At 42.8% G+C, this 14983-nt stretch overlaps 1 protein-coding gene across 2 annotated transcripts in view; it reads left to right on the top strand.

The window, feature by feature from the left end:
* AATK (apoptosis associated tyrosine kinase) overlaps nt 1-14983 on the top strand; it is a 158022-nt gene that overhangs the window by 110982 nt on the left and 32057 nt on the right. For both annotated transcript variants that reach the window (XM_033961460.1, XM_033961459.1), the window contains 3 exons: nt 9200-9279; nt 9818-9936; nt 13750-13837. In XM_033961460.1, the coding sequence (XP_033817351.1) occupies nt 9200-9279; nt 9818-9936; nt 13750-13837 (287 nt within the window). The remainder of the gene's footprint in view (nt 1-9199; nt 9280-9817; nt 9937-13749; nt 13838-14983) is intronic.

Below are 14983 nucleotides of genomic sequence, written 5' to 3'. Positions count from 1 at the left end.
AAGAAGGCGTGGGATAGGCACGTGGGATCTCTCAGAGAGACAAAGAGATAATGGTTACTGTGGATGGGCAGACTGGATGGGCCATTTGGTCTTTCTCTGCCATCATGTTTCTATGTTTCTATAACCATAGAGCTCTATGACCTCACAATGCAGGTGTAAAGAGCCTTAGCCAATAGGGAGAGGAGGAGGTAGTGGATGCTGCGGATGGGCCATTTGGCCTTTATTTGCCATCATGTTTCTATAACCATGAAGCTCTATGACATCACAATGCAGGTGTAAAGAGCCTTAGCCAATAGGGAGAGGAGATGCAAATGTTAAGAGCCTTAGCCAATAGGGAGAGGAGGAGATAGTGGATGCTGCGGATGGGCCATTTGGCCTTTATCTGCCATTAGGTTTCTCTGTTTCTACTCTGGTTTCCTTCCTGTCAGATACGAGTGTTATTTGCCCACTTCCCTACATTTTATTTTAATCATTGTATTTCGTTTTGCTGTTTACCACAAAAGGCGTAATATTAATAGCCATAAACCAAGCAAGAAATAAAGGTTTTTGCTATGTTGGAACCTTGTTATGGAGTTCTCTGCCAGCTGAAATTAGCAGCAGCATCACTTATGTTGGTTTTTTGAGAGCTCTTTTGGTAGTTCTTAATCTGTTTGATTAATGACTTTTTGTAAAGAATGTTAATTTTGTTATAATGGTTGTTTGTATTATAATATTGTTTGTTTGGATATTGTATGGTTTGTTTGTTTTTATTATTGTAAACTGCTTTAAAACCTAGTTGCATTAAGCACAAACCCACTATGGCCCAAAAAATGTTAGGTACGATCACTTCCACCAGGTCAACGCCTAGATGCTCCAATCAATACACACAGCTGATGACCAAGATGGCATCGAAGACAGACGCGCTGCATTGAGCTCCCACCCCAAAGGGAATTTGAATATTCGCCAATGTTTATCTTTGGGGTTTCTCACTCATCGGGGTTTCTCCCTCTCTTGGTCGATGTTTCAGCATGGGAGAGCAGAAAGGAAGCGCCTGGCCTGGTCCTCCAGCAGCCGGGAACACAAGGCATCTGATTTAGACAACTATTACTAGAGCAGTTGAACACCACGCAATGGATGCATCATCGGCTTTGGGAGGAACGCCAGACCAGCCAGCGGACCTCAGTATTGACCGGGTTTCCTTGAGCTTGGATGAGGGACAGGCTCCTCTCCAACCCGGAAGAAAGAGCTCAGTAGGTATGGAGACAAGTCAGTCCTCCCAAGAGAAAAGGACAGCATCTACCTCTGAAGGAGCAGCAGGGGTAAAGTTGTTGATGGAGGTTTGCCCCGCTGGATCCCAGATATCGGCACCCTGCGAGGAAGCTGAAGAAACTCTCTCTTTTGGAAGTGAGACCATCTGTTCTGGAGAGATGATCAAGCCTGCCAGAGTCAATATGGACGCACTGTGGAACGCTATTGAAGTCATGGGCTCCAACCTGAAGACAGCAGTGACAATTTTGCAACTCTGGAGCTCTCAATTCCTTGGTGAACACTCAAGAGAAAACACTATGAGACCACAGTGAGAGTATTAAAAAGCATGAAGAACAGCTTAATCAAATTAAGATTTTAAAAGTGGAAATTATTAAAGAGAGGTCCTATATCCAGAAAAAGTTAGAATTCATTGAAAATAAGCAAAGGAGAAATAATTTGAGTGTTCAATTTTCCATACAATCTCCATTTGTATTAGCTGTTGAAATAGGGCAGAGATATATGAGAGAGAGATTGATGATTCCAACAGAGCCTATTTTGAGAGCCTGATATCTGACTATTGGAAATAAATTGGGGAGGAGATTGGTGGTGAGATGACTCTAAAAACGCTTCTGGAGAATTCCTTGGATGTAATTACTGAAAGAACTACTCTTACAGTGACGGTTGCCTTGGAATATGATAGGGATTTAATTCTTCGGATCTATTTCAGACATATTAATGAGCAATTTCTTGGTTCATCAAGTCATTTGTTTCAAGATATATCTCAAGTGACATAGAGAAGAAAGAAGGACTTTTAGGCTTATAGACCTAGGGTCCAAGCTTTGAAAGTGTCTTTTATGCTAAAATTTTCTGCAAAATGTTGTCTCACTAGGCGGTAAAAGTTTTCTTTGTTTTGAGCCGAAGCAATTGCTGGACTTTATTGTGGCAAAGGAAGGGGGTGGAATAATGATAAGGTCAATAGCTTCTCCCATAGTCTTCATTGGCTCCCGGTTTATTTTAGAATTCAATTGAAATGCACTTGTATTTCTTTTAATCCTCTTATTCCTTTATTTTGGAACGTTTACCGATTCTCCTTTGCAAGAGGTATCCAACAATTTAAACTCTCGCTTCCTTCTAAAAAAGGAATTAAAGGAGTCAAGATCTTCAGTCAATCTTTGGTCTTTAAACTCTCTCAACTCTGGAATGATCTCCCCTTTTTTTTTAAGGAGTTCCAGTTCGTTTCAATTTTTCCGTAAATCTTTAAAAACGACTCTATTTGCCAAACCTTTTGAAAATTAATTCTTTTGAAATTTTGCTCTTATCTTCTATTTCTCATTTGCAAATCATTCCCTGTTTATTTAATTGCTGTAAACCTTCTCAGAATGATACAAAGTTAAGCTTTAGTTTAGTTTAGTTTAGCTTGATTCGTACCGGCTGTTGACTTTGTTTATCCAATGCTGTCTTCATGGTAATCTGTAAAATTTCTTTTTATGATTTTTTTTTTTTTTTTCTTTTCGTGGTCTCTATAAAATTGTGGACTAAGGGCTCCTATTACAAAGGTGCGCTAGCATTTTTAGTGCACGCACCGGATTAGCGCACGCCACAGTGCGCGCTATCTGAAAAACTACCGCCTGCTCAAGAGGAGGCGGTAGCGGCTTTCGCGCCTGGCAATTTAGCACACGCTATTCTGCGTGTTAAGGCCCTAACGCACCTTTGTAAAAGGAGCCCTAAATAATCCAAATTCTTGTTTGATGACTTCATTCACCGTAAAAGTTATTGTGGTTTTTTTCCAATGAATCTGAACTCAAGTATTGTATGCTTGTTTTTTAAGTTCTTAAATCAACTGATGATTTCTATAAGTGTTGCATCTTTTTGGTGATGCCCGTGCTGTACCCCCTTTGCAGTTAAGTATTACCTTCTAAAATAGCACCCATTTGACAGAATTGCCCCCCAAAAGTGCACTTTCTAAAGAAAAGAGCATCTGTAATGTCCCAGGCAATCCGATCCTTTCTCCTTTCATGCACAAAACAGTTCAAGATTCTAGGAATCCATAACACAGGGAGAAAGGCAGAGGTCAGGCTGAATGTCAGAACTGGCCTTTCCTAAGGATGGAAAGCCCCTCTTCAGGTTCAAGTTTTAACTTCTAGGTGATTATACATATATAAAATGATAAAATTGGGGTAACAAACATTGTGACAAAAAAAGGCGATAGGGATGGAGATACGAAGTACATTTCCCAAAATAGGAAAGAGAGCCATTTAAGGAATGTACAAAATGGAGAGGATCCGAAGCTGAAACATGAGCAAAGCTCTGGTAATGAAAGTGTATTAGAGGCTGAAGGCATCCTTTGAAATGTTCTAATGCGGTTTTGTCCCGTAGGTCTGGGGGCATTGCGTTCCAGAGAGAAGGGGCTGGGACTGAAAAGTTTGTTGTTCGTGTAACACTAAGGATGCAGAGAGATGGAATAGTTAAAAGATTTTGTGACTGTGATCTGAGTGTAGGGAATTAAGCAACGTAGTATCTGGCCAGTCTTATGGAATACATTGGCAGCCATGTTTCATCTGAAAACTGAGAGGTTTCTTTATTTCTTATAAAAATTTCTATACTGTTTATACCTAAATGGTTTACATAATTTTACATACACCAAAGCTATATAAAAAAATTAATCAGACAAACAAACAAATTATCCTCAGAGTCAAAATGAAAGCCAAGGCTTTAACCAACACCAGTCATAAAGGATCGTTATCTAAAATTCAGAAGCAAGTCAGAGCTTCTCTTTATACGGAAGCCTTTCGTGACTAACTTGCTTTCTCATTATGCTGTTCAAAGCTGTGGACGGGCATTTTCAATAGGGCACCTAAGTCCAGCTTTGGACATTTTTCACAACTCGTCCAAACACTAGGGCAGGGAAACATCCATTTTCGAAACGGCTAGATGTCCAAATGTTGGTTTTTTTTTAATAACCTATTTGGGCATGTTGGCCCTTAGGATGTTTAATATTTTCGGCCATTTTTGAATACAAAAACGACCAAGTTCAAGACGTCCAAATCAAGCCCATTTGGGTGTGGAAGAGGCCAGTATCATAACAGACTGGCCATGTAGACTGCCCACGCCAACAGGGCAGTGAGGCACCTTAGGGAACATAGCTGGGAACATCACATAAAGGGTGCCAGATACATATTTAAGCCTTCCGCAGCTCTTCTCAACTACATATCAGAGTTTAAATCTCCCCAACGAGACTTAAAAGGCATTCTCTGTTCTTTGTGTACCAAACCCCTCCCTCTTGTTCTTACCTTGACTGTTCTCTTTTCTTTAAGCATATGTAGTTCCTTCATTCCCTCCCTAGTGTGGCCAGAACGTCAACTCAGCCCCAAGTCTAATTGTTTGTATTTTCTATATTGTACAATTTTTACCTTTTGTAACTCACTTAGTAACCTAGGAATAGGCGATCAAATCAAATTTTAATACAACTAAACTATAAACGAAACCAGAGCCCCTTTTTAGTGTATGGAGAGCCCTTCAAAACTCACCCCAAAGCAACTGTACCCACCCTATAGCCTTTATGGCTGCATGTGTCACCTAATGGCAGTAGAGTAAGTTTTGGTGGGCTCACACTTTCCACCATAAACGTACTGGGTAGAGTGCCTTATGGGCCTGGCTCCTCCTCTCTGTGGGTCACTAGCCTCCCCCCCCCAGGCTACTGAAGACACCTATGGGATGCTCTACTAGGCTCCTAATCTAGAGACAGGTATGTAGTATTTCATTTACAACTTTTGGGGTGGGGGGGTGGGAGGGGGTCAGTGACCACTGGGAGAGTGGGGGGGCATACTTTCATCTCTGCCATGGTTATCTGGTGAGTTACCTTTTTGGCCCTTATTCACTTTTAAAACAGGTTCAAGTTGAAGTTTATTGTATTTGACATATTCCCTAAATGCCTGGGTGGTTTTATATAAAATGTAAAACATTTGTACAAATGTTTCAGAGGGGAGAGAAGCAGTAATGGCACACAACGTTGGATACAAAAGGAAAAACGGAAAAGGATACAGTACGTCATATAAATTTAGGATGGGGGAGGGGACCTGAAGGGAAAAACAAAGGCCTAGCGGGACCAGGTCCATGCTGACGGCAAGTATTCAAGGGCTGAAGACGTACTTTAGATCAGTGGTTCCCAACCTTGTCCTGGAGGACCACCAGGCCAATCGGGTTTTCAGGCTAGCCCTAATGAATATGCATGAGAGAGATTTCCATATAAAGGCATGCAAATCTGCTCCATGCATATTCACTAGGGCTAGCCTGAAAACCTGAATGGCCTGGTGGTCCTCCAGGACAGGGTTGGAAACCCATGCTTTAGATAATAAACGCATCTTGGAACATCTATGACACCCTGGACGTCTTAAAAAAGTGCCCAAAACACGCCTCTTACACACACCCTTAACATTTAGACGTCCTGGAAGGCAAATGCCCCGCAAGAAGTCTAAAAAATTAGTTTCAAAAATCAGCACTTGGATGTTTTGCCGACTGAAATATCCGAGGGCTGGTTTATGCCGCTTTGGGGATGTTTTTCTCTTTTGAAAATGAGCCCCATGGCCTTTTTAATGTTTATGCTTGGTTTATCCAAAGGAATTATTTCTTACTAGTCTTTAAGCCCGTTACATTAACATGTGCTAGAATATATGTCTGTTTGTCTTTCTTTCTTTCTGTCTCTCTCCCTCCCGCTGTCTTTCTTTCTTTCTCTCTCCCTCCCACTGTCTGTCTTTCTTTCTGTCTCTCTCCCTGCCTCCTGTGCAGCAGCAGCATTTCCCTTCCCCCCCCCCACTTCCCTGTGCAGCAGCCGCAGCAGAATTCCCTTCCCCTCCATTTCCCTGTGCAGCAGCATTTCCCTCCCCCACCCCACTTCCCTGTGCAGCAGCAGCATTCCCTCCCCCTCCACTTCCCTGTGCAGCAGCAGCAGCAGCATTCCCTCCCCCTCCATTTCCCTGTGCAGCAGCATTTCCCTCCCCCCATCCCACTTCTCTGCGCAGCAGCAGCAATGGTATTTCCCTCCCCCTCCACATCCCTGTGCAGCTGCAGCAGCAGCAGAATTCCCCCCTCCCCGTCCCTTCCCTTCCTAGCAGCTGGTTGTTTATGGCCAGCTCCCTTAGTCCCTTGCCGGAGTTATTTTTAAGTTTAAAGCTGCCGTGGCAGCTCCTCTCACAATCCCTGCCTGCGTCGGAAACCTTCTTTCTGACGTGACGTCAGAGAGAGTTACGACACAGGTGCAGCTGTGAGAGGAGTCACCACGGCAGCTTTGAACTTAAAAATAACTTCAGTCAGGGACTGTAATGGAGCCGACCAGACCGCGAGCCGCAAAACAGTACCTGGGGGGGCCGCGAGTGTGGGGCTGTTCTGTTAGAAGGAGTGAGGGTGGGAGGGGAGAGTCGCCTCTGTGCGTCCCTGCTTAAGGTGACTCTGCATGCGTAGAAGAAGCCACCGCTGACTCCTTCTACTGCGCATGCGGGGCCACAGAGCTATGGATCACAGATCACGCAGGTAGGAGTGCGCATGTGCGCTTAGGGTTTTATTATTAGTGAGGTAGCTTTTGTGAAGTGCCTAGAAGTAGAAATCTGGGGAAATAAAATCAGTATATAAATATAAGAATTTATGAGCTTGAAAAGGAAGCTGTCTTTGGCCCAACGCAAGTATTGTACATGATAAACTGGCACTAAATTCAAGAGATTGAGATCAAAACTAACGGCCTCTTTTACAAAGCCGTGTGGCAACAGCCCCGAAGCCCTTTAAATGTCTATGGGCTTCAGGGCCGTTAGCACGGCTTTGGAAAAAAAAAGCCATAAGATACCTCTGAATAAATCTCGTTCATTCTTCTTGTCTCATGGGAACATTTCTTGCTGTTCAAAAAATAGACGCAGGTCCTTGCTGCAGAGGTGCCTTTTTAATGGACTTGCCCCCCCCCCCAACCTAGATGACAGTGGCTTTGGGTATCTCTGCTGAAACAGGAGTTCGTGAGGTTCCTCCTTCTTAATATGACTCATAGCAAGGAGATACATCGGAGAGAGTGGTCAGTGCGGGCAGGGGTGCGGGAAGGTGTGAGGCCGCAGCCATGACGCTATAATGGGCAGCGAAGCGGCAGCCATCCCCAGTGGCAAGAGCAGTGCGGTAAGAACCAGCACGTTGAAGCAACCCCCAGCAGCCCTGCTGTATCAGACAAACAAAATTTGAAATCTTTGGCTCTAACAACTGTAAAACTTGGCCTCCTGGGTGAAGAGATGCTGTTGGGAGACTTACTGTCTTGATGGCTGAAGAAAGTTGGGTCCCTTAGCTGAAAATCTTGAGGGCCAAACCCCTCCATAAAGATATTCCCACCACAAGGTTAATAGAACCCCAACTAGGCCGTTTCAAATCAAAGCTGAAAACTTTTTTATTCACTGATGCTTTTGAAATCTAAAACTGTACCTTCTAGGCCCCTCTCACCCTCCCCTGTATTATCCTATACATTTAATTGAGTTCCCCCCGTAACCCCTTGTTTCTTATACGTTAATTTCTATTAATAGTTTGTATAATCTTCAGTCTTTTATAAATTGTATACCGCTTAGAAGTAAGATAAGCGGTATAACAGACCTTAAATAAACTTGAAACATTGACCAGCAGAACCTATTGCAAGAGAGAAAGCCGTCTTCCCTCTCTCTGGGGTGCAGCTAGACCCAACCCAGGTACCCAACAAAGAACCTAGATCCTTCCACACTGCCGTCAACTGGGCCACACAGTCAACCGAGGATTAGCTTTAAAGTCAAGGCGTCCCTTAAGAGCCGCATCATAAGACATGCTTAAATCTGCTGACTTGATACGATTTTCCTTGCTTACGGAATTGCTGGTGCTACTCTTCTGATTGTTTTCCTCACGCACTCCTTCGCAAGGCTAGGAATTCTGCGCTTGCTAGGAATATCAATGATGGCAAGGGGAGAGCGCTGCCTCTCCTCTGGGTAAAGTGCACTGGGTGCTGGGGCCCAGAGAATGGTGCCTGTGTCCTGATGGCAGATAATGGTACAGGGCCGTGTAGGCCTGTGGACAATGTGTCCTTTTGTCACTACAGATCTGCGGAATGCAGGACCCTAGTCCGGAGCAGAAGGGGGCGGGCGGGGGAGGAGAGTTCTAAATGCCAGCTAAGCATGAGGCCACCCTGCCAGTGTTACAGGATGGGGCTTCTGAGGGACGAATGTCTTGTCCGGCTCCCTATCATCTGCTTTTTAGGGCTCTTCCACTTGTAGCACACCGTGACAGTCGGTCCTAAGCAGTGCAGTGGCTGGACTCAGATCGTTTCTCCCTTGGGGATGGAAGGAGCAGGGTTGGACACTGGATCAGACTGGATTCTCTCTGCAGACTGGTTACAAGCCCTTGATGCAATGCAGCTTGGACCTGCTCCTGACTCACTGGGGTCTCCCTCATCTCTTCGCCTCAGGGCTCTGTTCACAAACTTCCTTTTGTTGATTTAGTGATGTGGAGAAGGTGACACCTTAAACTTTCAACTCCCTCTTCATGCAGGTACGGCTGATATCATATTTTGGTGTCTAAGGATCCAAATCTTTACATAAAAAGTGTTTGAAACATTCTGAACCCGACTTTCCTGCTCAAAAAGGGGGAGCTCCTCTCCCGGCTTTGGTGGAAGGACAGAAAACCTAGTCTTTATTCTGTCCTGTTTCGTGAATTTCTATCCTTTTGCTTTTGCAGAGCTGTAGTAAAGGCCAGTTCCGACACTCAGCCTGACCTCTCGAGACAGATCCTTCCTTGCTAAAATCTTGAGCTGACAGTTTTTGTGCAAATGGATGATGGCAGGAGAAACAGACTGAACCGCCTGGGACATTGCAGGGAAGTGTCAAGAACTTCAGAGGAGGAAGAGGAGGGGGATTTTCGGGGCTATGGGATGAAACAGAAGGCCCAGGTGTCCGGCTAACCCAAGTGAACTGTCTCCATTTCTTTATAGTGCAGCTTCTCAAATCCACTGACCTGGGCAGACACAGCCTGCTCTACTTGAAGGAGATTGGTCATGGCTGGTTCGGGAAGGTAAGGGTCGTTCTCATTTATTCTAGTAAGAGCAATGTGTTGCAGTTCCTTATTTTATCCTTGGACTATAGCAAAATATAGATGCCGGCAGGCACGCTCTCCCGTCAGAGACCCTTTTGCAGTTTACCTGGGCCGACATTTCAAACTGGAGACCCTCCTCGTTCCTTTTCTCCACTCAAAATTGCATCACATGTGCGCAAAGCAGTTGATGCCTAAAGACCAACTATATCTGGTGGTCTTAAGATTTATTGTAGGGCATTAACACCACTAAGTTGGCTGAGAATTGGAAATGGCATTAATCGTGGAACACTGTTCCCTTAGGAAGGGACCTGAAAGCTCAAACTCCACAAGGGAAATATGAGAACTGCAAGTGAAATTAATACACAGAAATGTCCTACTCTGGAGAGAGTGAACCGACACTCCTGGTAGTGGGCCCAGGTTTAATTCTGACCATTTTGTCCAGTAGCAGATGTTGTGCCAAGTGTTAGGTCAAGGAGAAGGTGGGAGAGAGTTAAAGGAGTGTCCTCTGTTCTTCTAGGTCCTCCTGGGTGAGGTGAACTCAGGCGTTAGCAGCACCCAGGTGGTGGTGAAGGAACTGAAGGCCAGTGCCAGCGTCCAGGAGCAGATGCAGTTTCTGGAGGAGGCCCAGCCTTACAGGTGGGTGCTTGACGAAAACTGTTCCAGCGGGAACAGATTTTCCCTCTCGTTTGGTGGAGGATGGGCTGGGGAGGGCTTGCATGGCTGGGAGGGTGTAGATGGACTGGAGTGAGCTTTGACGGAGACTTCAGTACCGGGCAGAGCTTTGGATTCTTGCCCAGAAATAGCTAAGAAGAAGAAGAAGAAAAACAACAACCAATTTTTAGATTGAATCAGGTTGGGCAGACTAGATGAACCATTCGGGTCTTTATCTGCCGTCATCTACTATGTTACTATGTTAATCCCATTGGTCACATTTGGCTAATGTAACCCTCACTAGTCTAATCCGGGTTTTTATTCACTGTGTTTCTGGTCCACCAAAGAACGACCCGATGCAGTTTACAACCCTGCATCTCTCTGTGTAGACTGTAGAGGGTAGAAATTCTGCACACAATTTCATGCTTGGATGCCCTCAAAGCACATTTCTTTGTAAAAATACACGAAAGGCTGAAAGGAGAAGGAAGAGTTCTCATAAATACATAAATATTATGACTAGAAGTCAGAAGCTGGTGTACTGAGCTGTGTTATGTGCAGTGGGGCCTGAATGATAGCAAAATATATTGGCCTTAGCAAGAGAAGCATATATAATTTCAAAAGAAATCTAAAAACATAAGGGTGAAAATATAAATTAAATGAATAAACATTGATTTGGAAAAATTAGGAGAACTAGGAATAAGACCAAAAGATGAAACGATGGAGCCAAGGCACCCCATCCCATGTTGCCAGGGTCCCCTGTTATTAGATCTTGGGCCACTGATTAAATAAATAGGAAGACGGTAAACTCAGCTGCCTGTCTTTCATAGTGCTCTGCAATAGAGATTGACACGGGGACAAATTTGTCCCCATCCCTGCGGGAACTCATTTTCCCATCCCAGTGACTTCTTTTCCTGTCCCTGCCCCATTCCTGCAAGCTCCGTCCTCATCTGCACATGCCTCAAACACTTTAAAATCATAACTGTTCAAGGCTTCTGCGGTTAAGGCGGAGCTTACAGGAATGGGGCAGAGACAGTGGAAAAATTCCCGGGGATGGAACAGGGAAATTGAGTTCCTGCGGGGATAAATTTGTTCCCCTGTCATTCTCTACTCCGCAGCAAGAATGGTGCAATAGAAAAGGGGCAGCCGTGTTTTTATTAGCAGAAAGCCACATGATCAGAGCTGCATTTTACCCTGTTATTAATGAATTTTGATGGGTATACAGTATATCCTACTATATCTTCATAAATTATGACTTCATATCCACCTAATACTCTATAATGCTTCCAAATCATGTGTGTTAATTAGATTTTAAAAATCAATTTTGGCTAAAATTCTCGAGCTACAGTTGGACCCCTGCTGGACATTTTTGATATGACATCTCCCGGAAAATGCCTCATAGGGAAGTTGTCCCATCAGCTTTAGCATTTTGGTTGCCCTTCTCTGTACCTTTTCTAGTTCCACTATATATTTTTTCGGATGTGGTAACTAGAAGCGCACACAGTATACGAGGTGTACTCTCACTATGGAATGACACAAAGGCATTGAGAATACTGACTATCTAAACCTACTTTCTGTTTTCTATCTTTTAACCAGTTCTTAGTCCACAATAGGACCTGACTTTCCATCCCATGACTCTCTAATTTCCTCAGGAGTCAATCATGAGGTACTTTGTCAAATGCTTTTAAAAATCCAGATACACAATATTGATCAGCTCACCTTTATCAACATGTTTATTCACCCCTTCAAAGAAATGTAGTAAATTGGAATTTTCCTTGATCAGATCCATCTTGCTCTGTAGTTTCGTTCTTTAAATGGTCTCTGTCGCTTTGCCCTTCATCAACATCAGGTTCACTGGTCTATAATTTCCTGGATCACCTCTGAAACCATTTAAAAAAATTGTTTTTACACTGGCCGCCCTCCAATCTTCTAGTAATAATAGCTCTGCAAGTTCATTTTTCAGTTCTATCAGTACACTGGGATGTAAACCATCTAGTCCAGGCGATTTACTACTCTTTAAATTGCCACATTACATCTTCCAGGGTTACAGAGATTTGTTTCAGTTTCTTTGACTCTGCATTGAATGCCATTTCTGTCACTGGTATGTCCCCCATATCTTCCTTGGTGACAACCAAAACAGACAATTCATTTAATCTCTCTATTTAATCTCTCTACTTGTCTACCCCTTTATCCCTCAGTCATCTAGAAGTCCATTTCTTGTACTGGCTTCTTCCTTCTAAAAATGTTTTTTCCTCCAATGCAATCTTCTTTTTAACCCTTTCAGGACCATAAGGATCGTAGGCCAATTTTTGTGGTTTTGACAACATTTTTATGGTAAAAAGGGCTTGCAGATGCCAAAATATTGATTTTTTTTTTGTGAAATATCATTATTATTTTTTTTTTTAATCACACTTCTGGCTTATGGACAGTGTGGCAAGTGAATCTTCTCGTCAATCTGGCAACGACGCTAATGAATGAATGTCGGAACCAGTTTGTTTACATAAAGGCAGTATCATATGGAATCCGTACATATCAAATTTAGAACTGTAGACTATCCCAATCAAAATTTATAGGATTTTAAAGTTATGGGACAAATATGTCCCTTGGTCCTGAAAGGATTAAAGTCTCTCTTTGCCTTTCTTATAGTGCTTTGCTTATGACATGCCATTCCTTATGCTGTTTCCTATTATTTTCTGTTGGATATTTCTTCCATTTTCTGAAGGATTTTCTTTCAGCTCCAATAATAATTTTTATCCATGCCAGCTATTGATTGGCTTTCCTTCCTCTTTTTATATACTACATGGAATATATCTGGTCTGGGCTTCCAGGATGGTCTTTTTGAATAACACTAATAGTAAGATGCATTCAGGTGCCACAGCGCAATAGGATAAACACCATATTTTTATAGTAGTGGAGAAAAGACCTCAGCGTCACAGCAGGATATACAAAAAAAAATTTTTTAGCCTCCGGACATAGCAACTTCAAAATAATTTTTGGAAGTGCAGACACATCCTTGGTCTCAAAAACTCCACATTTAACTATCTGTTATTGCTTGAGTCAATTAATAATCATATAAATAGTTGCTTAATAAATAGTATCAAATCTTATCCAAATATCTCAAAAACTCAAAGCAAAGAAAAAAAAACCAAAAATTTATCTGTAGCAGGAATTTCTTCCACATGTTCTGTGGGCAGGGTATAGCAAAGAGGTGTTTACTCTGAGTCCGAATGTCATCAAATAAAACTTTGAATATACTTTTTGAATAACATCCTCGTCTGATCTAAATTTTTGACCTTTGCTGCTGCTCCTCTAAGGTTTGTTTGTTTTTTACCATTCTTCTAATGTTATCATAGTCTCTTTTTTGAAAGTTAAACAAACACACTCCCTTAATTAAAGCTGAACATCAAAGGATTAATGTGAATAGCAATCCTCTGGGGCCATAATATGAGTTGAATTTGTGGGTCCCTGTTTTTCTAATTATTTAAAGACAATAGTATAATCTTTGTATACACCAATGAAAAGCTAAAATACTCTCTGGTTAGGCTTTTGTATCGCCAGCCTATACCGCCGTGGCCTAATGTGGCTTCGTGCGTTATCATATGCCCTGGAAAGTGAGTTTTGTTAAGTTAGTTGCCATGTTCTAACCTTTGAATGTGTGACTGATGTTGGCACTGCGACCTGACTGGTCTGGAAATGTGTTCCTAACAGAATGATCGTTTTAAACATTTACCGAACAGTTCCAGATACAACGAGGCTCTTTCCTGTCCTCTAATCTGCTTTCTATGTAATATTACTCCACAGGGTGCTGCAACACACAAACCTGCTTCAGTGCTTAGCGCAGTGCGCTGAGGTCACGCCATACCTGCTGGTGATGGAGTACTGCCCACTGGTGAGTACAGGCCACCCAGAAAGTCTCTAGTGGACACTGGCTCAGATTGATTTGATTTATGAAATTTGATATATCGCCTGTATAATAGTATTAAGTGGTTTACAATACTAATACAGTAAAACCATGGTTTGCGAGCATAATTCGTTCCGAAAACATGTTTGTAATCCAAACACTTGTATATCAAAGCGAATTTCCCCATAAGAAATAATGGAAACTCAGACGATTCATTCCACAATCCAAAATCTTTAATACAAAATACTGTACTATACAGAACAGTTACGACACTCCCGCAGCGTCAGAGAGAGAAGAACCATCGGCTCAGTTGTGATGATGTGATGCGTGTATACTGTATGTACTCGTATCGCAAGACCTCGTCCGTTTAGAACAGTCACTCCACTCCCGCAGCGTCAGAGAGAGAAGAACCATCGGCTCAGTGGTGATGATGTGACGCGTGTATACTGTATGTACTCGTATCGCAAGACCTCGCTCCTTTAGAACAGTCACTCCACTCCCGCAGCGTCAGAGAGAGAAGAACCATCGGCTCAGTGGTGATGATGTGACGCGTGTATACTGTATGTACTCGTATCGCAAGACCTCGCTCCTTTAGAACAGTCACTCCACTCCCGCAGCGTCAGAGAGAGAAGAACCATCGGCTCAGTGGTGATGATGTGACGCGTGTATACTGTATGTACTCGTATCGCAAGACCTCGCTCCTTTAGAACAGTCACTCCACTCCCGCAGCGTCAGAGAGAGAAGAACCATTGGCTCAGTTATGACGATGTGACACATGTATACTGTATGTACTCATATCACAAGACCTCGTCCGTTTAGAACAGTCACTCCACTCCCGCAGCGTCAGAGAGAGAAGAACCACTGGCTCAGTTGTGATGATGTGATGTACGTATACTGTACATACTCATATTGCAAGACCTTTCTCATTTGTGAAGTTCAAATTTAATAAAACATTTTGCTTGTCTTGCAAAACACTCACACACTAAGTTACTCGCAATCCAAGGTTTTTTTTTTTTTTTTCCAATTATTTTTATTTTCAAATTTTTACATAAAGTGTACATAATATTTAAACTACAATTGATAATTACATAGTATCACTTTTATATCTAATACATTATATATCTAAATTTGATT

This window comes from Geotrypetes seraphini, chromosome 10 (genome assembly GCF_902459505.1).
Source record: "Geotrypetes seraphini chromosome 10, aGeoSer1.1, whole genome shotgun sequence".
Classification (NCBI taxonomy): Eukaryota; Metazoa; Chordata; class Amphibia; order Gymnophiona; family Dermophiidae; genus Geotrypetes; species Geotrypetes seraphini.
This window is presented reverse-complemented; position numbering and strand designations above follow the sequence as displayed.